The following is a 24701-nucleotide window of genomic DNA, read 5'->3' as shown; positions in this document are numbered from 1 at the left end:
ACTCTAGGAGACTCCCTAAACCTGGCGCAGTGATGAAACCCCTTGCGGCGACCAGAGGCGCCCTCCCTTTTTACCGGACTCGCATGAGACCGGAAGCGGAAGCAGCTGGAGCACAAAGCCCGCCCTCCGAGGCCTCGCCCACAGCGGGCGCTGCTTCCGCTTCCGGTCCCGTACGAACTCTCCCGCCAAGCGGTAAACGGGCAGTTTTCGTGTGTGTTTGTGTGTGTTTCCTCGTTCAGTGCGGGTGCAGGTACGGAAACTCCCGCGGGTTTGCGACGCACAGTAATGCCGGCTTTAAGGTTTGCGAGTCCTGTAAAAAGGGAGGGCAGTCTGGGGTGACGGGCGCAGTACCCAGTATTGGTCCAGTATCGGTCCAGTATCGGTTGCTTGTCCGGGCAGAGACGCCGGCGCCGGTGGGCTGACAGACGGCCCCGCCGGGGGAGGGGTCGTCACCGGGAACCTGGATGCCCCTCGGAGGAGTTCCCGGAGGCGGGGCTTGGAAGCCAGTTGTCCGCTTCCCAGGTTCTCAAAGTAGAAAGCGAGTCAGTGGACCCGGTCCGCTAAGTCTCCTGTCTAGCCGGAACCTACCGCGGTTTCGTCCGAACTGAGGATTGCAACCTTTTGGACATCTCATCGTTGCTCCTGAGACTGCGGAGACCTAAGGGCGGTGGCACCTGACATTGATGTTGCTGGAAGTTAGGACCCCTACCTGCTTCTCCCCCAGCTCGCACCTCTCCCCACCCCCGTCACGCAGTTGTTATCAGGTGTATTGTCCCAAATCAGGAAAGTACAGAAGGCATCACTCTGGGTTACTGCTGTTAACATTTTGTGCATGCTCTTCAAACTCAGTTTTTTTTTTCCTGTGGGTGTGGAGTTATTTTTTGCATTTTTTGTCTGTTTTTTGTTTTTAACTCAACTTTCCATCATTTTAACCATTTGATGTGCTTCCTTCCAAGGTAATAAGATGGAGTTTTCAGGAGTAAAGCGGAGGAAACCGAGGCTGGTAGATAACCAGAAGAACGCTTGCTACCCACATAGCCTTCAGTTTTACTTGCAGCCCCCTTCTGAAAACATATCTTTGATAGAGTTTGAAAACTTGGCTATCGATAGAGTTAAATGTGAGTGATTTGAATTTGAATTTATCTGTTTTCGAGAGCCTCACTTTGTACTTTGTGGGGATGAATTAGAATAATTTATTTCCTTAATTTAACAAATATATATTCAGAGTTTTCTATTGAGATTTGGTATTCATTCATTTATTCAATGTACAGTGCCTATTTATTGAATGCCACTGTATTCTAGGTGGCAGGAATTTTGAAATAGAAATAAGAAATAATTCTTATTTCTGTTGAAGCTGTATTCTAGTACATGGAGACAGATGTCCAAAATAATAATTTAGTATTTTGAGTGCTCTAGTAGAGGCAAATAATAATGCTGTAGAGGTGGGGGTGGTTGACCTAGTCTGATTGAGACTTCTCAAGAGAAGTTGAAATGGACCTTGAAGGATGAGTAGAAATTTCTCAAAAGAGAGGAAGTGACGGGTTTTTCCAAGCCTAGATAATGGCCTGTGCAAAGACTTGGAGGCATGAGAGAGACTGTCATTTTTGAGGGGACAGTGACAAGTTCAGGATAGATGGAGAAGTATGGCTAACTGAGGGCATTTTGTGCCATGCTAATGGTGTAATATGGGGGTGTGAGAAGGGTGTGGCAGTTGTACTGTGGGCATTTTTATCTTTTGTGTGTTGGTGGAAGAAAGAAAGAAGTTAGGCGTGACCTGAAACTGCGGAGTTCATGTTCCGGGAGATCCTGGTGGGAAAATCAGAAGGAGAGGTGAGATACTGCTCATCGTTCTTAGAGGAGCAGGGTGAGAACTTTTAGTACAGAGAGCCAGGCTCAGTAGCTGTTTGCTGAATGAAAGAGGGAAGACAAAGGAGAAAGGGTTTGGGGAAGCTTAGCAGCGTCAGATGCTTCACAGAGGTTACGATGATGATTGAAAAGCGCCCCCTTGGGTCTGGCACTTAAGAGGCGAGATAGAGGGGCCTGAACTAAGGCAGTGGCAGTGGCAGCTATAGGAAGGGAGAGATTTAAGGGATACCGAGGAGGGGTAATGAATGGAATTTGATGACCGCTTGGGTGTCAGGAGGGAGGGGGCAAATGGAGGCGGCAGCAGGTCCTGTGTGGTGATCTGGTGGCTAGAAACTGCTGGCAGAGTTGGGGATGGCAGGAAGAGGAGGATACTTAGTTTGATTTGAGTGTGTGTTTATGTTCTAGAGTCATTTTAGAAGTTTTTCCTTCTTGAATTTTAAAAGTGCCTCTCTTTATGTTGATAGGAGAAGAATTCATCTGAGGAAGGGCTGACAAGGGCGCCAGGAGCCTTTGGACAGTGTGTTGCGTGTAGTCAGGATGGCTCATTTGGGTGATGGGAGGGCCCTGTGGCTTCCCTGTTGTGACTTCTTCTCTGCTTCTCCAGGAAAGGAAGGGCTGCCTTTTTTTGATGAGTCTGTGCTTAGTCAGTGAGGCAGACCGCCTCACAGACAGCTCCACGCCAGGGTGCTGGTGTGGACACACTTCTGCATCCCTGGGCAGTGGTGTTCAGCAGAGCAGTGATGGTCCTCCCATCCCTCTCTCTCTTCTGGTTGAGAATCCCTGGTGTGAGGTTATGCTGTGGGATGTGGGTACTTTCTGCACATGGATGGAGATTATCCTCTTATAAACATATAATGTATATAACACGATTGCAGAAAATAGAATTTCCAAATGTCATTTTTTGTAGACAAGTAATTATGGAATTGCTATCCATAGATTTTATTTGTCTTGGATTTAGTTTTTAAAAACTATCTTGCATCTATACCTTTTTTTTCCCTTTTGTCTGTTCTTGACATTTTTCCCAGTGCTGAAGTCAGTGGAGAACCTGGGCGTGAGCCATGTGAAGGGAACCGAGCAGTACCAGAGCAAGCTGGAGGCGGAGCTTCGGAAGCTCAAGTTTTCCTACAGAGTGAGTAAAAGAGGGAAAAAGATGTCCCTCCGGGTTGTGCGTATTCACGTACTGGGTATTGGTTGTGGGAAAAGCCTTGTATTCAGCACAGGACTTAAAAAAAGACTGTGCCTGAAAGCACCCACACTCTGTGAGGCGTGATTGACATGCCGTCAGATGTCTGCAGTGTGGCAGGGCTTCTCCACCTCGGACGCCCGACACTTGGAGTCTGATAACTCCATGGTGAGTTTAGGGTGCTTCTACCCAGTCTGTGGCCCCAGACATCGCCAGCTGTGCCCTGTGCAGTACAGGGTGGTCAGTACTAGGTGGGTGCTCCAGCAACGCCAAGAGCACAGAGAGCCAGCTCAGACTCGGGAGGTTTGGGAGGGCCTCCCAGAGGAAGTGGGGCTGGAACCGAATCTTGGTGAGTGTGATCAGATTTTTATTTTGGGAGGATGGCTGTTTACAGCAGATTGACAGGGTCATGTCTGGCAGGGAAAACCAGTTAGGAGCTTGGAAGTGAAGAGAGTGAATTGAATGGAGGGAAGAGGAGTGATTGAGACATAGTAGGAAGTTAGAATTGAAAGATCTGAGTGCCTGATTGCAGGGAGGAGGGAGACAGAAGAGTTCCGAAGACACCGGGGTTTCTGGTGAGGACAGCTAGCTGGATGGCGATGATGCGTACAGGAGGGGAAGCAAGTCTCATCAGAAGGGAGATGCTGAGTTTAGTTGTGGACGTGACTTTGGGGTGCTTGAGGAGCTGTCTAGAGGACAGCTAAGTATGCACAGGTCTGGCCTTGGGGACATCTGGAGTGGGTGTCTGGATTCAGGAGGAAGGTTGGAATCAGCAGGAACAGGGGAGAGCACCCTCGGAGATATCTGAGCGAGAAGAGAAGGCTATGGGGGTCAGGCTGTGAGGAGTACCAGTATCCAGAGGGGTGGGACTGGGGGAGTCGGGGAAGGTGATCGAGGGGGCGCTGCCTGAGAGGTGGGAGCTCAGCCAGGATGGTAGTGTCTGGGCAGCCAAGGAGGCCTGGAGCTTTGGGGATAACGGTCATGATGTAAGTAACGATACCGTAGGGAGAGCAGCAGCAAACATTCATGTTATTACCACGGCCCCACAGTTCGTTGCAAGTGCATTGCATGCAGTAGCCCGTGTAATCCGGACAGCAGTCTTAGGAGGGGTCAGTGCTGCTGTCATGCCTGTTTCATAGACGAGGCCACTGCATTGTCGCTAGGCTAGGTAGCCTGCCCAAGCTCATAAGGTGGTGAGAGGTGGAGCCAAGATTTGAATCTGGTCATCTTGTCTTCAAGGTGGTGCTCTTAATCACACAATTTTGGAAGCTTGATGTAGATCCTGTAAGACGAATTGTATAGAATCCATTGGATTTATCAACTGGGTGGAACCTTGTGGGTAGAGACAGAGCCAGGGCAGGGTGTCTGGAGGAGAGCGGTGGGTGTGGAATGCATCCTCTTCTAACAGGTTCAGCTGAAAAGATGGGTGGGGGAGGGTAGGAGACAGGTCTGAATATGGAAAAATTTGAGGGAAAGAGAAGATAACACACAGACACACACACACACACACACACACACACACACACGACAGCAGTACTTGAACATGTGTGTCAGCTGAGCAGAAAGATCTAGAAGAGAAAGCGGAGGGGAGCTTGAAGATTCTTGGAGGGATTTGATAAATCACGGTCCTTAGCAGGCAAGAGCAGATGGGTGCAGGCTTTAGGTGTGGAGACTGGCGTTCTGTGGGAGGAAGGAGGGAGATGTGTCCACGGAGGTGGGAGGGAAGGCAGTACAACTTGTGGCTGCAGAAGCTTGGAGCTGAGCGGGTCGGCCTGGTGGCCTTTATTTTCTGTAAGGAGGTGAAGTCCTGTGATGAGAGAGGGGGGAGGGCGGTGCGGCAGGGAGCGTGGTGGGCCAACTAGCGAAGATCGAAACCGCTCTTCTGAGAAGTGGGGAAAGAGATGGTCACGTGTCAGATCCCAGCTGTGCGGCTCCACACGCTGTGACCCTGGGTAAAATGATGTGACTTCCTTGTGCCTCAGGTTCCTCGCCTTTAAAGCAGGGATATAGTGGTGCCCACCTTATAGGGCTTTTAAAGGATTACATGGGCTAATGGATTAAAGATGCTTGTAACAGGGCCTGAGTACATGTTTGCTCTCACAGTGTTGACCTTGAATAAGGACTCCTTGGTGTTGGTAAAGGTCCAGGGGAGGTCAGAGGCTGTGAATTTTTAATCCTCCACATTCGTTTAATTGTGTGTTTTCCCCAGACGTTCTCAGCGTTTTGGGAACAAGACTGCAGACGGTAGCTGTGGACTTATTTAGAATCTAGGTTTTGCCAAATGGTTGAAATGAAAGCAGTTGAGGGTTTGGTGTTGAAGTGGGAGAGGTGAGTACCTGGGTGTAGGCTGGATGGGAAGGAAAGGTAAGAGAGGGGGAGCTGATAGGAAGGAAATAGTGGGGTCCAGTCCCAGGAGGTTTGTCGTTGAGTTCTCAGCTTCACCTGATGGCTTAACCTCAGTGAAGTGATGTTTATTCTGGGAAGCAAATTAGGAAATCTGTGTTATTGAAACTTACTCTACCATTGGTTACTGCTGACTCAGTGTTTCTTTGCTCCTCTTACCATTCTCATGCATTTATTTTGTCCATGTGCCCTTGTTTTTAAGGAAAACCTGGAAGATGAGTATGAACCGCGAAGAAGAGATCACATTTCTCACTTTATTTTGCGCCTAGCTTATTGCCAGTCGTGAGTACACATTTGTCACTCTCTTGGTCAAATCTGGTTACCTTGGGTTATAAACTGTACAGGATGGCTGACCTGTATAGTTTACTGAACATAGGAAGTCTCGGAATAACATCAGAAACCAGTGGTTCATGGACTGAGCTCTGCTGCAGTGAATTTTTTGAAACAACTTGTTTACTAAAAAAATATCAAAAGCATTTCTTACTGCAGAATTTTTCCTGTTGAAACACGAATTTTTTTTTAATAATGTGGAATTAACAGAAATGTTAAACTTTATTTTATCACCCAGATTCTATTTTTATTTACTGGGAATTTTTTTGGTGGGAGGGGTAGTAATTAGGTTTTTATTTATCTCATGGAGGGATCAGGGATTGAACTGGGACCTCGTGCATGCCTAGGCACACTGTACAACTGAGCCGGACCCTCTCCCCCAAACATTAAATTTTTAACTTTATGGGAAAGACTTCATTTGGGATTTAAAATTGGAGGGGATTTCATTAGGAAGAAGGACTTCTGATACTTTTTTTTCTCAGAAAAAAAGTGGTACTATTTATGAGAAATAGTGTATCACATACTTGAATCTTTGCGGGTTTTAGAAGTTGAGATGTGTGGGCTAGTGACTGAGTCAGGGCTTCTCCTTTAGTAGTGGTTTCTTGTCGGTCAACAGTGCCACCCAGAGGAAGAAGGGGTTAGTAGCTTTTTTTTCCCAAACTTTTTTTTTTCCTGTATTAATTTTGACTAATTTACATGCTAATTTTTCTGTTTCTTTTTCTGTTCCTTTTGTTAATAGGTTTATCAAATGGGACTCTTGAATTGTTTACTATCCCAATTTAATAACTGAGAAACTATTAATCAGCTTTGGACCTACAGTTTTTCTTTGTAAAAAAAAGCATATGCACTTTATGCAATTTGTGTAGTAATTGAATTGCTGACCATGTGTTCATTTGGGGAAAGAACCCTAAATTATATTTTATATTCAGCAGCATAATTGTTTTATAACAGCAGTAATAATGCCCATTGCGTATCTGTCTCATAAATTAATATATTGTATGTTGTCTTTTAAATGATTGAGGTATACTAGAGCATTATAAAATTATAGAAATTATAACTAGAAAGCTGTATGCAAAGTTTACTTTGCAAAGCTGACCTGATCATAATCCATTCAGAGATAAATTTCCTTTAAAAATTTGATGTTTATTTGGCATTGGTGAAACCATCTTAGACAGAAGGAATACCCCGTTTTCTAATGCAAATGACTACTTTGCAGTTACACCAAACCCAGTGCACTCTTTTCTCTTAGGTTATTTGATAATAATGCGGCTAGGCTTGAAGTACTCTGTATTTAATTCTTCTAACTTTTGTGTTTATATCACCTTTCTCCCCCATATTCTGCTCATCCCTGGGAGATTGTGGCACATGATGTGTATCCACACTATTTATCATAATAGAGGGTTGTGTGCTTGTAACTTCTGTCTGTTGGCTTCTTGCTCATGTTTGAATATTGCTCTATAGAAATTTCAGAGAACTTTTAAAATAATCATTGGACCTTTCATTTATGCTTGTAATTTTCCTGTCCCCATTTCAGTGAAGATCTTAGGCGCTGGTTCATTCAACAAGAAATGGATCTCCTTCGATTTCGATTCAGTATTTTACCTAAGGACAAAGTTCAGAGTTTCTTAAAGGATAGCCATTTGCAGTTTGAGGCTGTGAGTATATTTTTAGAGTCATTTCCAATTGTTATCACCGTTCGTCCCTCCCTGCTGCCTTAGGTACTGGTATTAGTGTGTGAAGTTTGTTCTCTTTACATTTTTTCCTAAGTACCAGCTTAGAAAAAATAGCTGTTGGCTTTGCACAGCAATGAACCTTTCCTTTTCCATGACCAGAAAGGGGCTCCTTAGTACCAACGCTTCACACTGAGTTGCTTTATTAAATATGTGATTTATGAAAGCTCAAAACAGTTTAATTTATAAAAGTTCACCTTTAATCCAAATCTTCCAGGCCCAAAATTGAAAGCTAATAATGTTCTTAAGAAAACAGAGAAGTGGTAATACTTATTTAGAAGTCAGTTGTCAATAAAATCCCTGAATAGTTTTAAGATACAGTTTTGTAGGCAAATCTGAATGAGTTATGTATAGTAATTATATAAAAAAGAAGAAATGTCTGGCACATATTTAGCAGCGATAATTATTGTGGGTGGAGATATAATTTATGTCTTTCAGGTGGATCTGTGCCGCAATGGGAAGATAGAGAATTCTATTTTGGAAAACTTAGAGCAGTCATGTGGTCGTAGGACTGGTTGAGACTATTTTGGTGTTAGAATGGGTGACCTGAGGTCAAACAAAGTAAAAAAAAGTAGAAGCTGGAGTAGGTGAAAGACATTGTCCTGTTTGAGAAGTGGATGTGCCCACTGGAGCGAGAGTCAGTGTGTGTTACTGAGTTGGGGGAAGGAGTTTGCAGGAGGGAAGTAAATAAACCCTTGGTAGACATTTAGTGTCTATCCTGTGCTAGGAAGGGGCTCTCCACACTTTCTCTTAAGTTCTGAGTGCCCTTTGAGGTTTCTGAATAATGTAGACCTGGGCAGTAGGAAAGTGCCAGTCCCAGAACCTGCTCACCCAAACCCCCGGGCATTTTCCCCTTTGCTCTTAACTCTGGTCCTTAGTGAAGTGCATCATTGCTAGTACCAGTTACAGTTAATTTGCCCTTTCGTATTGAAAATAGTTGATTTATTTTTTGCTGGTGTTGAAATTATGGTATTAGGTCATACAGAAAGTGTTTTTTGAAGATTTACTCTTTGTTCTAGAGTGTGTGAGTATGTCAAGTAGAAATTAAAAAAAATTTTTTTTTAAATTTAAGTACAGTCAGTTTACAATGCTGTGTTCATTTCCAGTGTACAGCACAACACTTCAGTCATACATGAACACACATATATTCGTTTTCATGTTCTTTTTCACCGTGAGCTACTACAAGATACTGAATATAGTTCCCTGTGCTAAACGGTATAAACTTGTTTATCTGTTTTATATATACCAGTCAGTATCTGCAAACTTGACCGTCTAGTTTCTTAAGGTAGAAATTTAAGTTACTGATTTGAGGTAGTTGTCCTTTTTTTTAACAAGTGGTATAGTTGATGTACGATGTTATGTTGGTTTCAGGAGTACTGTATAATGATTAGACGTTTGTGTACATTATGAAATGATCACTGCAATGTCCCATAACCATCTGACCCATACAGAATTATTACAGTATTATTGACTATGTTCCTTATTGACATCTGCATGACTTATTTGTTATAAACTGGATATTTGTAGCTGTTAATCCCCTTTGCCTATTTCACACACATCCTGCCCCCTCCCTGCTGGCAAACACCTGTTCTCTGTGTCTGTGAGTCTGTTTTCATTTTGTTTGTTACTTTTCTCTTTTTAGATTTTGTGTATTAATGAGATCACACTGTGTTAGTTTTTCTCTCTTTGATTTGTTTCACTTAGCATAATACCCTCTATATCCCTCCGTGTTGTTGCAAATGGCAAGATTTCATTTTTTAAATGAGTAATATTCCATTGTGTGTATATATACACACATATATATACACTTACAATATGTATAACACTTACATACCACATCTTTATTCATTCATCTATCAGTGACACTTACGTTACTTCCATGTCTTGGTTAAGGTAAATAATGCTGCAGTAAACATTGGAATGCATTTATCTTTTCAAATTAGTGTTTTTGCTTTCTTCTGGTAAGTATCTGGAAGTGAAATTTCTGGATGATGGAAGTTCTGCTTTTAATTTATTGGGGAACCTTTGTACTGTTTTCCATAGTGGCTGCACCAACTTCCAATCCTATCAGCGGTGCACAGTGGCTCCCTTTTCTGCACATCCTCACCAGCACTTGTTATTGGCTGTCTTTTTAGTGGTAGCCGTTCTGACAAGTGTGAGGTGATATCTCACTATGGGTTTGATTTGCGTTTCCCTGATGAGTGGTGATGCTGAACATCTTTTCATGTGCTTGTTGACCACTGTATGTCTTCTTTGGGAAGACGTCTATTCAGGATCTTTGTTCATTTTTTAATCTGGTGGTTTGTGTTTTTGATATTGAGTTGAATGAGTTCTTTGTACATTTTGGATATTACCCCTCATCAGATATGTTGTTAGCAAATGTCTTCTCCGATTTAGTAAGCTACCTTTTTGTTTTCTAGAGTTTCCTTTGCTGTGCGAAAGCTTTTAAGTTTCATGTCGCATTTGTTTATTTTTGCTTTTGTTTCCCTTGCCTGAGGAGACATACCCAAACACTATTGCTAAGACCAGTGTCAAAGAATCTACTGCCCGTGTTTTCTTCTCAGAGTTTTGTGGATTCAAGTCTTACATTTAAGTCTTTAATCCATTTTGAGTTTATTTTTGTGCGTGGTGTGAGAGGGTGGTCCAGTTTGATTCTTTTACATGTAGCTGTCCAGTTTTCCCAACACCGTTTAGTTAAGAGGCTGTCTTTTCCCCATTATACATTTTTAATTTCTTTGTTTTGGATTAACTGACCACATAAATGTGGGTTTATTTCTGGGCTCTCTATTCTGTTCCATTGATCTATGTATCTACTTTTGTGCCTGTATCAGACTGTTTTGATTACTGTAGGTTTATAGTGTAGCTTGAAATCAGAGAGTGTGATACCTTCAGCTTTGTTCTTTTTTCTTAAGATTGTTTTAGCTATTTCAGGTCTTCTGTGTTTCCATACAAACTTTAGAATTATTTGTTTTAGTGCTGTGAAAAATGCTGTTGGTATTTTGATAGAGAATGCACTGACTGTAGATTGCCTTGGGTACTGTAGTCATTTTAGCGGTATTTTTCCCGTCTGTGAGCATGATGTATCTTTCCATTTGTTTATGCTGTCTTCAGTTTCTTTCATCAATGTCTTACAGTTTTCCAAGTACAGGTCTTTTACCTCCTTGGTTAGATTTACTCCTTGGTATTTTATTCTTCTGGATGCAGTTGTAAATGAGATGGTTTTCTTCATTTTTGCCATTTTAATTATAATCTGTCTTGGTGTGGACCTGTTTGGGTTCATCTTGTTTACAATTCTGTGCTTCCTGGAACTGAACATCTGTTTTCTTTCTTTGGTCAAGGAAATTTTCAGCTATTATTTCTTCAAGTATGTGTTCTGCTCTTGAGTGGAGTTAACTTTGGTACACAATTCAAGGTTGGAAATTTCTCATCAGGATTTTGAAGGTATTACTGTATTACCTTTTAGCTTCCAGAGTTGCTCTTGAAAAGACTGATTCCTGATTCTGTGTGTCTCACTTTGTATAGTTTGGCCCTCCCACCTCCCACTCTGGTTTGTGAAATTTCCTAATGATGTCTGAATGGTTTTTCATTCTTTGGGACGGGAACTTGGTGGGCCCTTTTAATCTGAAGACTTGGGTTCTTCTGTTTAGAATTTTTTTTTTGTTATTGAGTTGATAATTTCCTCCTTTTCGTTTTTTATTACTCTTTCTTTATAATTTCTTGTTTGTTAGAATTTGGACCTCCTGGATTTGTCCTATTCTTTTCTTTTTCTCCCTGACATTTAATCTTTGTCTTTTGTTTTCCTTTCTAGGAAAGTTCTTCAACTGTTTTATAAATTTCTTTTTTTCTCTGCTCTCCTATTATTAATTTCTTTTTATTTGTTTGTTTATTAAAATTTTTAATTTTATCTTTCATTTTTTATGCAATTTTTAAAGATTACTTTCCATTTACAATTAATATAAAATATTGGCTATATTCCCTGTGTTGTACAATACATCCTTGAGCTTGCCTTACACCCAGTAATTTGTGCCTCCCACTCCTCCACCCCAGCCCCACTGGTAACCACTAGTTTGTTCTCTTTTGTTCTCTATATCTGTGAGTCTGCTGCTGCTTTGTTATAGTCACTGGTTTGTTGTATTTTTTAGATTCCACATACAATATGTGTCTTTCTCTGTCTGACTTATTTCACTTAGCATAATGCCCTCCAAGTCCATCCATGTTGCTGCATTCTTTTTTATGAATGAGTAGTATTCTATCACACATATATACCGTATCTTTATCCAGTCATCTGTTGATGGATGCTCAGGTTGCTTCCATATCTTGGCAATTGTAAATAATGCTGCTATGAACATCAAGTGCATGTATCTTTTCAAATTAGTGTTTTTGTATTGTTTAGATATATACCTCGGAGTGGAATTGCTGGATCATGTGGTAGTTCTGTTTTTAGTTTTTTTGAGAAACTTCCATTCTGCTTTCCACAGCGGCTGCAGCAGTTTGCTTCTCCACCAACAGGGAACAAGGGTTTCCTTTCTTCCACATCATCACCAACGTTTGTTATTTGTGTTGTTTTTGATGTCCTGTCTTTAATTTCTAACAGACCTTTCTGGTTCCCCTTTTTACAGCTGTTGTTGTTTCATGAATACATCTTCTCTTTTCTTTTAAAGTTTGCTGATTGTGTTCCTCTGCTTCCTTAGATGTCTGTTCCCCTCTCATTCCTTTGTTTAGTTTATCAGTTGTGGATGGTCTTTCATGTTGAATGTTTTCCTCGAGTATTTAATGGTCCTTGACTATTTGTTTTTGTTTCAGATTGAGCTATTAAGTAGATTGGAAGACTGAGGTTTATGTACACATGCAGATGCATGAGATACTTATTTACTTGATCTGTTTTTACAAAAAAAAGTTGGTTGTTGGATGACCCTTGCAAATTCAGTATTTCAGAGGAAGCCTCCAATCTTCTTTCACAGTGATTTTTGTCTAAATGCTGGTCTTATATCTGAGAGCCAGGAGCCCACTGTTACTATGGTGACTTGATTTTTTTTCCTTCCTTGACTTATATCTTTGATCTTTAATATATGGTGCTTCTAATTCATGATTTTCTCCTGCTCTCTGTGGTCATACTGGCTTTCTTCTTTTCAGTGTCCTTTTCTCTAGCGATTGAGTTACAGGTTCCTCTTTTTTTCTAAATCATTTAATGCACTTTGATCTACCCTCCAGAAACATGTTGACCTTTGTCTTCCACCACTTTGTTTGTCCTTTGTGGTTTACATCTGTTTTAATACTGTTACTGTCATTAAAATTTTATTGTAGGGGTAAAGGAAATGAATACAAATGCTTGGTTTGACATTTTTACCAGGAGCCTCTGTGATCTCCACAATTACAGTTTTAAATTTAGGGGACAAAGTTAAACTTTTAAAATGTGTTTTGTTAACAGTGGTTAGCGGTCCAGGCTGTGGTGTTGTGTCTTTGAGTCTGATTTTCCCCTCCAGCACGTATCCGTGTTGGGAAAACCCTCCTCTGCGGGTCTCTTCTGTCCCTGCACGTCTTGCTGGGTATTTCAAGAGTGCAGGGTTGTGAGGACTCTTTCCCTGGGCCATGCTGGTCTCTGGTTGATTCCTGTGATGTGGGTAATAAAGTTCCTTGTTTCTAACGCAGGGGTCTGTGTCTTCTGCTAGCATCCATTAAACAGTAAGAGGCTAACTTACTGGCTTATGAGTAGCACAAAATTCAGTTCAGACTTGACAGCCAGCTGTGTGATTTTTTGAATCTGTACTGCAGTTTGAAATGGGGCTAATCCCAGTCCCCACTTGACGGATTTTGTGAGGTTTCAGTGAGATAGAGTATACAGAGTGCTTAGTACTGTGCCTGGCATGTGTGTTCTCCAGTGTATTAGGATACAGAGCAGCAAATGTCTGTATGTTGGAGATGTTTGGGGTTAATTAGGTGGATGTGTTTTGCTCCAAATTAAAAAAATCTGTTTTGGGTCTTTTTATTTTAGGAAACAGGAATTTATGGGAAATATATGAATACTTCTAACAAGTGTGCTGGAGTCATGTATGGTTTTTACTACTCATGTAAAAAGCAACATGTATGGTTGCTTCTAGTCTGTTTGCTGTAATTATTACTTTGTCTGTTGATTTATTTGCTTCCTGCTTCATTTTCAAGGTCATTTGAGGTACATCATGATAAAGATACACATTAAAGTAAAATGTAGACTATGGGTAAAATTGGACGATTGACTGAAGGGAATATTAATATCCACATTTGTCCATCCTGGCAGCGAGGGGTTGATACAGTTTCTAAGATGAACAGTAAGTTTGGCTTCTTGTGTGACTGGTTTTTCTAGTTCAGTGATTCTCAGGGGGCAGATAAGATGCGATCCTCCAGGGGTGTTTATCAGAACCTGGGATGGAGGTGTGCAGAGTGTGAAAAACGTTACGATACGCCTTTTCTTTTTGAAATAAACACTGTAGATAAAACTTGATCAGGTGTTTGTAGCTGGTGGGGATTCGTGGCAGACAGAGTGAGAGAGCATTGGAGGAGGCCTGGCAGAGGAGTCATTCCTGTGACAGACTGTAGTCGCTCTCCTGGCGGAGACCTGTCCCCGTCTTCTGGTTCTCTCACAGGCACCTGATCCTGGCAGGTACGACACTGAGTTCAGGTGCTGTTGACTGCGTGCCCCCTGACCCCTGAAGTCCTTCCAGTTTCCAGCCTTTTGCAATTTAGGGACATGCACATTTCCTTCCCCTTGGTTAGACTGTTTGGTTTGCATTTGAAAACTGTTGTGTTAAAACAGGTGTCAGTGATGCTTTTTAGACTCAGGACGAAGCAAGGGTTAGGGAGAGGTTACTAGCATGTGTCTCATAAGCTGGTGCTGAATGCAGGCCAGGCCCTGCTGCCGGAGTTGAGGCAGAAGGAAGCAGCAGTTGTGGAGGGCCGAGGCCATCCTGGTTTCACGTCGCAGCAGCTGGATTGCTGGCCCACGCGTCTTAGAGTCGGCCTGGCTTCAAGGGCCAGTGTGCTGTGTTTGTGTGCGTTTCCCCATCTTCAGCTTCATTAAAGCTGCAGTGACTTTCCTTTGATTTACTTCTGTAAAATAAATGTAGTCTTACATTAGGAGGAGATGCAGTGTTAGAACTAAATTGCGTGATGTTTGCTTTGATGGAAAAATAGGTACGGAAAAAGAGCTAATTAATTCCTTTGTATAGTTTTTTGTTTTACATTTTACTTTTGTTTGGTTTGCCATGGTTGTTGTAATTTTATTGGATAAAAATTTGGAGAAGGTGATAATGGGGCCGGTTACCTGATGTGGGACTCCTGTGTTCTGTTCCTGGCTCCGGCTGTCCTTTGGTACTTTGGCTTTTTTTGGTCTATTTTTGGGTTTCTAGTGGATGGTAGATTCTGAATCTTCACGGCATACAACAGAAAGCCTTACATGAAGTGTTCGAAAAGGAAAAACTGTTGTTTTTCATTCTTGGATGTAGGTGTAAAAAACTTGGATTTTTAAATCTGAAATTTCTATGAAGGATTAGAAATGGGAAGATGTTGCTGTCCATGGGGACCGTTTTGGACCTCTTAATTGCTGCATCGATTGACTTAACTTTGTGTCCCTTTAAAGGTGAGTAGGTGAGGTTAGGCAGATTCTGTTAGTGCTTCCTGAGTGGACCAGGAAGGGAAGGTCAGCTCTGATGGCAGACAGGCCCCCGCGCAAAGGGTCTCTGTGCCGTTGCAGTGCAGGGTCCGACAGCAGCTCATAATTGACCTTGATGTTTTTTGAAAACCTTCTTGGGACAGTCAGATACTTTTTATTTGATTTGAAACACATGGATCTGTCTCACGACAGGCTGCTTTTCATGAGAGGAGTACTGAATGGCGGCGAAGGCGAGCACCCAGCCGATCACCTCTGTGTCGCAGGTGAAGACCCCACTGCACATGAAATAGGACACATGCTGTTCAGTGTCCAGATATGTTCAGGAAGTGGGGGTTTTTGAGAGAAAGCAGGTGTGGTTGGTAGCCTTACTGCCTGGCTCACTGAAAACAACTACGTGTAACTTTGAATGGCTTGTTTTTAATTATCTTAAAATAGTTTTCCTGAACCTGACATTTAAAACTGGTTTCTTATCCGTTGTAGTTTGACACCTGAATTCCTTCTCAATTATTTTATGTCACTGTTGGCTATAAATTCTTTTTGCTGGGCATGAATTAGAGTTTAATATTTCACTGGTTATTGAAACTGTCAGTTACGTGAATTTATTAGGAACTTCGGGATGCTTTTTTCCAGTTAACATTGGAATGTTGATTTTACACTGGCTTCATGGTTCTATGTGTGTAGAATTTTAAAATAGTTTGATGTTTCCTTGTGGATCATTATTTCTTAGATATTTGCAAGTTGGCCTCGAGGCGGTCACAGTTTTCTGATCATTTTGGCCCTTAGGCTGTGGTTTCCATTGTGGTGACCTCGTTTGGGTTCTTGTAGCTCTTTCAGAATGTGCATCCGCCATGCAGTTAGCTCCATTTCTGTTACTTAAAATATGAAAATGCCGTTTGTCTGATATGCATGACTGACTTTATACCTTGCCCTCTGTGATATGTTTACACATTATTATAAGACCATTAATAAGTTGTAAAGTGATTTTAAATGTGGTGCCTGCAAAATGAAGACATGTGTACCTTTAATCTCTCCTTTTGACACAGGATACATTTTAGCCGTCTGATGACATAGCTGAGGCAGGACACACAGGCAGAAGAAGGGAACACACTGAGGAGCACGTGCGTGGCAGCCTGGAAGCCTTCGCAGGGCTCCTGACGAGGCATTGCCTGGGACAGGAGTGGAAATGGGCCTGGAGGAGGGCGGAGCGGGCCGTTAGCCACACTCTTAGCACTCATTGGGAGTTCCAGACCTGAAAGGAACCGAGGGAAAAGATGCATAATCAGACGAAGGGTCACGCTTATCTTCGGAGTGGGGAAGCAAATTGCTTTATGGTCCAAAAGCATGGAGTAGGCACACTGGAGTCGAATTGTCTCAGGGTTCCAAGCACAGTGTTCTCTTTGAGAGCTGACTAAATGTTTGAGTTAATTTTTAGAGAAAATAGTAGTCAGTTCAAAAGATTTGCCTCTGTTCTGTTTCATGAGCACTGGGTAATCTTTAAGATCCATACAGTAGTGTGGACTGCTTATCCTTTCTCGGGGTTAAATAGTAGGTGATATATATATATATGTATGTTATGTATGAAATGAGCTTTTTCTATAAACTGAATTTGAGGGATTCTGCTGGTTAGAAGATTTCACTTTGTTCTCTATTCTATGTAGGAAAATTTGTGATTTAGACAGAGCTCTTTGTATTCCTGTTACAATTGGACCTTTAACTTTTCTCCCGATGATTTAAATGAAGGCATTTAAACAGGGCTTCCTCTCCATAGGCAGACTCCACAGATATGATACCTTTATTCTCACAATGTTTTTTGACATCAAATAATTATGGAAGTCAGCCTTGTATTATTTTATATATATTTGTTGGGTAGCTATAGTATAGTATATGAGGAAAAGTTTCACTGAGTTTCCTAGTTAATTAAGGTCTGACCACTTATGCACATAGTTGTGAAAAATACACCATGGCAGATGGTGTATTTTTAGTGGCAATATTTTAGAAGTTCACAGAATTTAGATTTTCCTTACCAAGCTACAAAACTAGATTCTGTACATTGTAAGACAGTTTAAACCTTAAGATACTATGACTGGCTGTGAAACTTAGGGCTGAATTAACTTTGAAGGCTAAAATTAACATACGCAAAAAATTTTTTAAATTACTTGCTAAAGTCATCTTTTAAAAGATTTTCCTGCAGCTTTTGAACACAGAATCCCTTGTATTCTCATGGTTGATGACTCCATGACTATAATTTTGCCCATGAAAAATGTATGATTGTAAATTAGCTGGAGTTGCCCACATAGAGCTATACCCTGATTGTGTTATACTGTTATGTATATAGGATATATGTTACTGTTTAGATCCTAAGAGAATGAAATTAATTTTACTAAATGCCATCTTTAGTGTTCTGCTATTTTCTGTAGTTAAACATTTACATTGTAAAGTGGTACTCATGTTTTCTGAAGGTGTTCCCCAAAAGAAGCCACTTAGTTTTTTAATGTGTATATTTTTTCATTCCATAATCTTTCTAGCCTTTTCCTATTACCCCGAGGGCCCCTGAAAATTTAATTCTTTTCAGCTGAAGTCGTATCATGGCCTAGTTCAGAGGCTGGGTCAGATTGCCTTACCCTGGTGTTTGGGTGAGAATGAGAACCAGGGCTGTGGGGGGCCAGTGGAGTTGCAGAGGAAAGCATCTGTGTTCCCGGTCATTGGGCGGCGAACTCAGTCACAGAGGCAGGAGGAAGTAGTTGCAGTAATGACCATTGGCCAGTTAGCCCAGGTCCTATCAGTGCAAGCATCCGGCTGCTCCCACCCCACTGAAGCAGCCTGATGGGGCGCTAAATTCTTCAGTTACTGACACCTGCCAACTGTCTGGTTTTCTTTCCCTTATTCTTCTCTGGTTAAAGTATGCTCTCCTAATGTCCGAGTCCCACGCAGCTTTTGGGGAAGACCATCTTCCTGTTGTCTGTATTAGAGCCTGGTAGCCAGTATGTTCCAGCTTCCTTCAGCTGATCCAGGGAGTGAGGCCTCTGTTCGAATGTTGGGAAGACCAGAGGACTGTTTCGGAACTTGCACAGAGTCCTTGCTCCCTAGGGAAGGAATACTTGTGGATGAACTTATTAAGGTTTTGGTCTGCCCAGTGAGCTAAGGAGACACAGGGAGAAAGTTAGTCACTAGTGGCTGACACTGCAGTGTGTTTACCGAGTGCCAGGCACTAAGCTTCCCGGGATTATAGAATTTAATCCTCATAGCAGCTCCACGAGGAAACTGAAGCTCAGAGAGGTTAACTAACCTCCCCAGAGTTGAGGGATAGAGCTGGAACCCCAAAATCAGACCTCTAGATTTTTTTGCAGTGTGCAAATCACAAAGCTTGTTACTCAGTACGTGAGCAGATTTCTTCCCAGCCAGCCCTTAACTGGCCCTGAAATGAAGTGGAGTCGATGCTGACACGGCCCATTGAAGGGACACACACACACAGATTAGAGATTTACATCAAGGTAGGAAATTAAAACACTGATTTAAATTTTACTAAGTGTTTTATTTTAGCTGCCCATTTTTGGCAGAAATAGAAACCAAATACATTAAGTATACCATAAGTAGTTTTCGCAGTGTAACTTGTGTGCTGCCTTTCAGGAAGACGTTGCCTTCCCACAGCCTTGTAGGTGAGGGGCTCGTTACCTGGCCCGAGCCTTTTCCATACCTCTTTTTGCTTGTCTTCTCTGGGCCCTTCTTTTAAACATTTCTTTGATCACATTACATGTTTTAGTTCATGTTCAACCAGAGACTCATGTAATATTCAAAGATGAGTGTAAACCAAAATCCAGGAGTAGATTTTATTCTGAGATAGGGGTAAATTAATTGAACTGGTCAGGACAAGAAAAGTTATGGAGGTCCACTGTTGTCTCGGTTGGGCCTTTTAGGAGGATAGCTTCTTGGTTCAGTCTAGGGGCTCTGGACTCTCGGGGCTATCTTTATTCCACAGTCCTGTATTCTGAACATCTCTCTGGAATTTTGGTGGTTGTGACAGTGAGGGTGGGTGCTGCCGGCGTTCCATGATGGAGACTGGGTGTAGCAGCGCTGGTGATGCACCAGATAGTTCTGGACAGCAGTGACTTTCCTGTGTCCTTGACTTTTTTTAGAAAAAAAATTTTTTCTAATTGAAGTATAGTCAGTTACAATATGTCAATTTCTGGTGTACAGCATCATGTCCCAGTCATGCATATACATACACATATTCACTTTCATATTCTTTTTCTTTAAAAGTTATTACAAGATATTAAATACAGTGAAGAAACTTTTTTAATAATCTGTTTTTATATATAGTGGGTAACATTTGCAAATCTCAAACTTCCAAATTTATCCCTTCATTATTGTCATTAGGTTATGGGGGAGAGCGGAAGTGAGGCTCACAGGATTGGACAGGGCAGGAGGGGATTGATGGAGGGTTATGGGGCCTGGGCTGCCGGGTTATAACCCGGGTGATGAAGGTGACTGCAGGAGCCCACTGAGTGAGGAAGTGGAGAGGCCAGACCCAGTCTGAGACTGCCGGGTAATACTGACACCTCTTCACGCATCTGTTGGTGAACCTGTCTGCTAACCGCGCATGAGAATGAGTATATTAAAGCCTATTAATTAATGAGATGAATTAATTAGCACTAAGACCCTCAGGGTGAAAATAACTCCTGCCACTCGTGATTGTCTCACAGACCAACAGATGTGACGCAGTGGCAGGGAGGTGGACCCGCACATTGTACTAGTTGTGGTCCTGGTCTAGCTATTGTGGGATGGTTGTGAAAGATGGGGCCCTTGAGGGACGTGGCGGGGAGGGTACATGGGACCTCTCTGTATCCTCTTTGCAACTTTTTGTGAGTCTATAATTTTAAAATTAAAAGTTAAACAAGGAAAAAGGATCGTCAAGTGATAGGATGTCAAGACTTATGGTGGAACTCTTTTAGGATTTTGCCAGTTTCTTTTTTAAGGATGAGAATTTGTTGAGTGAATGACTGACCACATGAAGACCTGAGTGAGGGTCTGAACTATAGCCAAGGCTGTGGCAGTGGAAAGAAATGGGCAAGTTCAGTAGTCGATACGGAAGTAGCCTGAAGGTTTGATGACTAATGGAATGTGAATCGAGGATGCCTTCAAGCTTTTTGGTGCATAGAATACAAGAATAGTGTAATGCCAGTGACGTAGGGAAGGTAGAGATAGGGGAACGTGTTTGGGATAGGAAAGTACTTTTGGTTCTGAAGGTATTGCTGGTGAATGCTGGTGGGCCAAGTGAAACAGGCAGTGGACAATTCAAAATGTTCAGCTGTGTTCAAGAAGTCGTGGTTGGACGTATATAATCAAAATACCACATGACAGTAATATTTGAAATGATCAGAAACAAGATTGCTGAGGGAGAGGGTATGAGTGAGAAGACCTGGGAAAATTAATCTCTTAGTGGATTTCTTATGCCCCTGGGTAAGTTACCTAACTTTTCAAAGCCTCGTGTTCTTCTCCACAGAGTAGAGAACATCATGGTATATCCCTCACAGGATTGTTGTGAAACCGAGTGAAGTTATCTGTGTAAACTGCATAATGCTTGGCATGCAGTAAATACTTACGGTCAGCTAATCTTATTATTTATTAAGCACTTCGATTATGTATATAAAACCAAAACTGGGCAATACTTCTAACTTTAAAAGTTGTATTGAATGTTTAAAATTAAGCAAGCGATCTAATTAGCAGAGGCATTTGGTTTTTGAAGCTCTGGTCAGTTGTAATCTTAGAATTAATTTTTGTGATAATTACAGTTGGTCCTTGAACAACACGGTGGGTGGAGACGACGATCTCTGCCCTATTCTCGCAGTCACACATCCACTTAAAGCTTTACAGTCGGCCGAATCTGCAGCTTCCCATCCTCGGACTCAACAGACCATAGATAGTGCAGAACTGTAAAAAAAAATTCCCATATCAGTGGTGCTATGTGGTTTAAACCCGTGTTGTTCAAGTGCCAACTGTATATAATTCACTTTAAAGTTTTTTACAGAACGCTCTGATTTTTCTTGACTATTAATACTGCTGTGATGCAAACTTTAGTACAGCAGTTTCACCTTCCCCTTTCTTCTCTGCTTTCCAATTATATAATTCCTTCATCTTTTGGGACTTAGAAACTCTTGGTTGAATGTATTTTCCTTTGATTAGGTTGAGAAGGGGCTAAATGAGGGATGATGATACTGAAATTGAATCTTGTACTTGCTGGTTTCTGCTGAGGACGCTGGCTGCCTGTGGCATGTTTCTTTTCTCCGTGCAGGACTGTCATGCTCTGGAAGTGTCGTGTGGGGGAGCTGGAGCACTGGGCTTTACCTCCGCAGTCCAGGCAGTGTAGGCGGCAGAGTGCCGAGATGGAGTTCTCGCTGGGCAAGTGTTCATGTTTCTTCCTTCTGCTTCAGTAGTAAATGGTCAGAGGGGTTTATTAAATAGTAAATGAGTAAGACTAAATGTTAGGCACCAAATACCTAGAGTTTGAACTGTTTCCATTTGCACTTTAGTTGTCCTGTTGGTATTTTAAGGGTTAGGAGAAATCAGTATTTTCACCTGGATATATGTCGTATCACTTCAGAGCCCCAGTTGCTCCAAATTAGGCTGTCGATTCCTTGCCTAATTGAGACCCACTATGAAATGCTTAAAAAAAAGCAGCCTTTCTGGATGCAGGCTTGATTTTTTTCCAGTCAGTGAGCTGACTGCTGCTTTCTGAGGGCCTGGAGATGCGGAGCACTGTAAGTTGTATTAAAGATACTTCCACTTGAGCAAGTCCTTCAACAGACAACTTAGGTACTGTTTGGTTGATGGGTGTATGTCAGAGCTGTTGTATGGGTTTTCCAGATACAGGGTGTTCAGAGATTCAGTAGGATCTGTGTACAGATGGACTGGAATTTGGATTTGGAGAGGACAGTCCCTTGTTCATTTTACTCTGTCTTATTTTTTTGTTTCGTTTGTTCTGTGCCCTTGAAAATGGATTAGAATTCGTTTTAGTGTCCCTTTTGAATATAACCTTGGCATGATTTCTTTTTTTCTTTTTATTTACCACTTCCTCTGACATACAGGCATGCGTACACACACGCACATAAATGGAGAGCTACAGTTTGGGCAGAATTTATAGCAGGATAAAGATATGATTTATTTGAAGTTTTTAGTAGGTTGCTGTCTGTAGTCATGGGAAAAGTGCTTTCCAATTTTGCTGCCTCTTTTTTTTTTCTTTTTTTGGCAAGAGAATTGATTCTAGAATAGAGGGGCTGTCTCCAAGACCACATCTTCATCCGAAGCTGGCTTCAGTACATGTTAGAAATGATACATGCTTCCTTCACTGGCCCTTAATCTCTTGCTATTTATTACCTGGCTAATGTTCATCAAATCCCAGAGTTGCTTACTTTTGTTTTGTTAGCTAATGGGGTGTTTTGGGTCAGTGAGGAGAGGAAATGGTTTTTTAAAAAAGTCAGCGTTACTCTTTCTTTTAGACAATGTGGTTGCTGTAGGTGAAAGCAATGGGCTAGCTTGATTTGTTGTGACAGCAGCTTGGCTGCCTTACTGTGTGCTGGTTTCTCTTTGTCTGACAAAGAAAACTGACAGATTGCACACCTTTTTATGAGTGCTTTTCTTTAAAACTGTGTGCTTGAATGCCTAGTGATGTTAACTTTGGCTTCTGCAGTACTGGATGGCTAAAATGTCCCCTCCCTCCCTCTCTCCTCCTTCCTTCCTTCCTTTTTTTTTTTTATTTTTCAGTTTTATTAGGTAGAATCGTTACAGTTTGACTGCACATATACAATATATTGCATGTAAATACGTAAACACAATATACTGCACATATTTAAAAAAATTTACATGTATGTACTGTTCATTGTTTCTAAGAATGTTTAGAGCTTTAGACTTACATAGTTATTAAAGGAATAAAGCCAACCACAAAATAAGAATGAATTCAAAAAGATACATACACCCTGCTATTAACAGCAACATTCTTTATAATTGCCAAGATATGGAAGATCTTAAGAGCACATCAATAGATGAATGGATAAAGAAGATGCAGCATATATATATATATGTAATGGAATACAACTCAGCCATTAGAAAGAAAGATATTTTGCCATTTGCTTTTTTTTCCTTTTCACTTCAAACACCAGAATTTTATAACTGGCATACACATTTCTATTTTATCAAAAACCAACAAAATACCTAGAAATAAACTTAACCAAGGAGGTTACCTATACTCTGAAAACTGTAAAACATTGGTGAAGGAAATTGAAGATGATGCAAAGAAATGGAAAGATGTCTTGTGCTCTTGGACTGGAAGCATCAACACCATCAAAATGGCCGTACTACCCAAAGCCATCCACAGATCCAGTGCAACCCCTGTCAACACTCATGACATTTTTCACAGAACTAGAACAAAGAAAACTTTTTTTTAAAAAATGCTATTTGAATTTAGTTTGGGTAAAATTGACCTCTGGAGGAGTTGATGGAGAAAATTGAAATAAAATATGAATTTTTCTTCTCTTCTGGGCATTGTGTTAATTTGCCTCAAATGACAGAATTAGCCTAAATGTTGTGAAATGCTAGGTTTTAGCTCTTAATTTATGTTTCTTTTAACTATATGTGGTAAAATTATATAATCAATAAAGATGTAAAGAAATATCTAACTGATAAATTCACCGTTTCACCTTCTTAAACCTAAGAAGCATACTTTGCTTAAATTATGCAAAATGCTAATTAGTTTAATTTGCTAATCATCTCAGTTTGATTAGAGGCAGATGCTGATTATCTGTGCAAGTCTAAATGGACCTTTCAAAGATGGCTTTTGTTATTTAAAATCAACTTGTCAAACTAATGAAGACATAAATTTAAGGAGTAACAAATACCAGTAGTAATCCATAGACTTTCCGTGTAACGCAGGGCTGGGTAATCCACAAGCGCTGTGCGCCGAGGACTCGACTTGATATATACAATGTCATTATGAATTTCATTATTCCCAGAGTTGAAGATTTGCACTTTGTTTGGCTTTTTTACTGAGCTCATTAGAGTCTCTGGTCATAACTTTGTTGGTCCTTTGGGTCTCTGATTTTTTTTACTGGCTCTTTTTACCCCCTACTGTGAGTCAGACAGTGCAAGGGGGCCCATGCAGCCCTGCGCATGTGCATTCAAACCAAGTGCAGAAACAGGCCGGTGTTTCAGACGGGTCTGCTACTTCTCACAGTTGATCACATCTTTCCCTTAACAGATCTGAGTGTCGTGGCAGGAAGTAGTCCACAGGTATGGGTCAGCGTTGATGCCTGGAAGCTGGGGGAGCATCTTAGCTCAAAAACTGGGCAATAATTTGAATCCTAGTCTTTGTGTTCTCTTTAGCTTGTCTTTGTCTCAGGAAGAGCAAAGACAGAGGACTATTCATAGACTGGTCAAGTGTCTGTGGCTGATTTAAGGTTAAGATGAGGGAAAGCAGAGTATAAACTGCATTACCCCTAATCTGAGTCAGATGCAAAAGGCTCAGTAACAGAAAATGTCTGGGGTTTTGCATTGG

General features: G+C 41.4%; 1 protein-coding gene across 2 annotated transcripts in view; it reads left to right on the top strand.

The window, feature by feature from the left end:
* Nucleotides 1–133: 133 nt before the first annotated feature.
* PRIM2 (DNA primase subunit 2) overlaps nucleotides 134–24701 on the top strand; it is a 215376-nt gene continuing 190808 nt past the window's right edge. The window contains exons 1-5 of one of the 2 annotated variants that reach the window (XM_072944748.1): nucleotides 134–192; nucleotides 957–1118; nucleotides 2892–2995; nucleotides 5655–5734; nucleotides 7317–7437. In XM_072944748.1, coding sequence (XP_072800849.1) covers nucleotides 965–1118; nucleotides 2892–2995; nucleotides 5655–5734; nucleotides 7317–7437 — 459 coding nt within the window. In that variant the 5' untranslated portion in view covers nucleotides 134–192; nucleotides 957–964. Of the gene's footprint in view, nucleotides 251–956; nucleotides 1119–2891; nucleotides 2996–5654; nucleotides 5735–7316; nucleotides 7438–24701 lie in introns of both variants that reach the window. The other variant, XM_072944747.1, reaches the window with a different exon arrangement.

The sequence above is a fragment of the Vicugna pacos genome, chromosome 20 (assembly GCF_048564905.1).
Source record: "Vicugna pacos chromosome 20, VicPac4, whole genome shotgun sequence".
Classification (NCBI taxonomy): domain Eukaryota; kingdom Metazoa; phylum Chordata; class Mammalia; order Artiodactyla; family Camelidae; genus Vicugna; species Vicugna pacos.
This window is presented reverse-complemented; position numbering and strand designations above follow the sequence as displayed.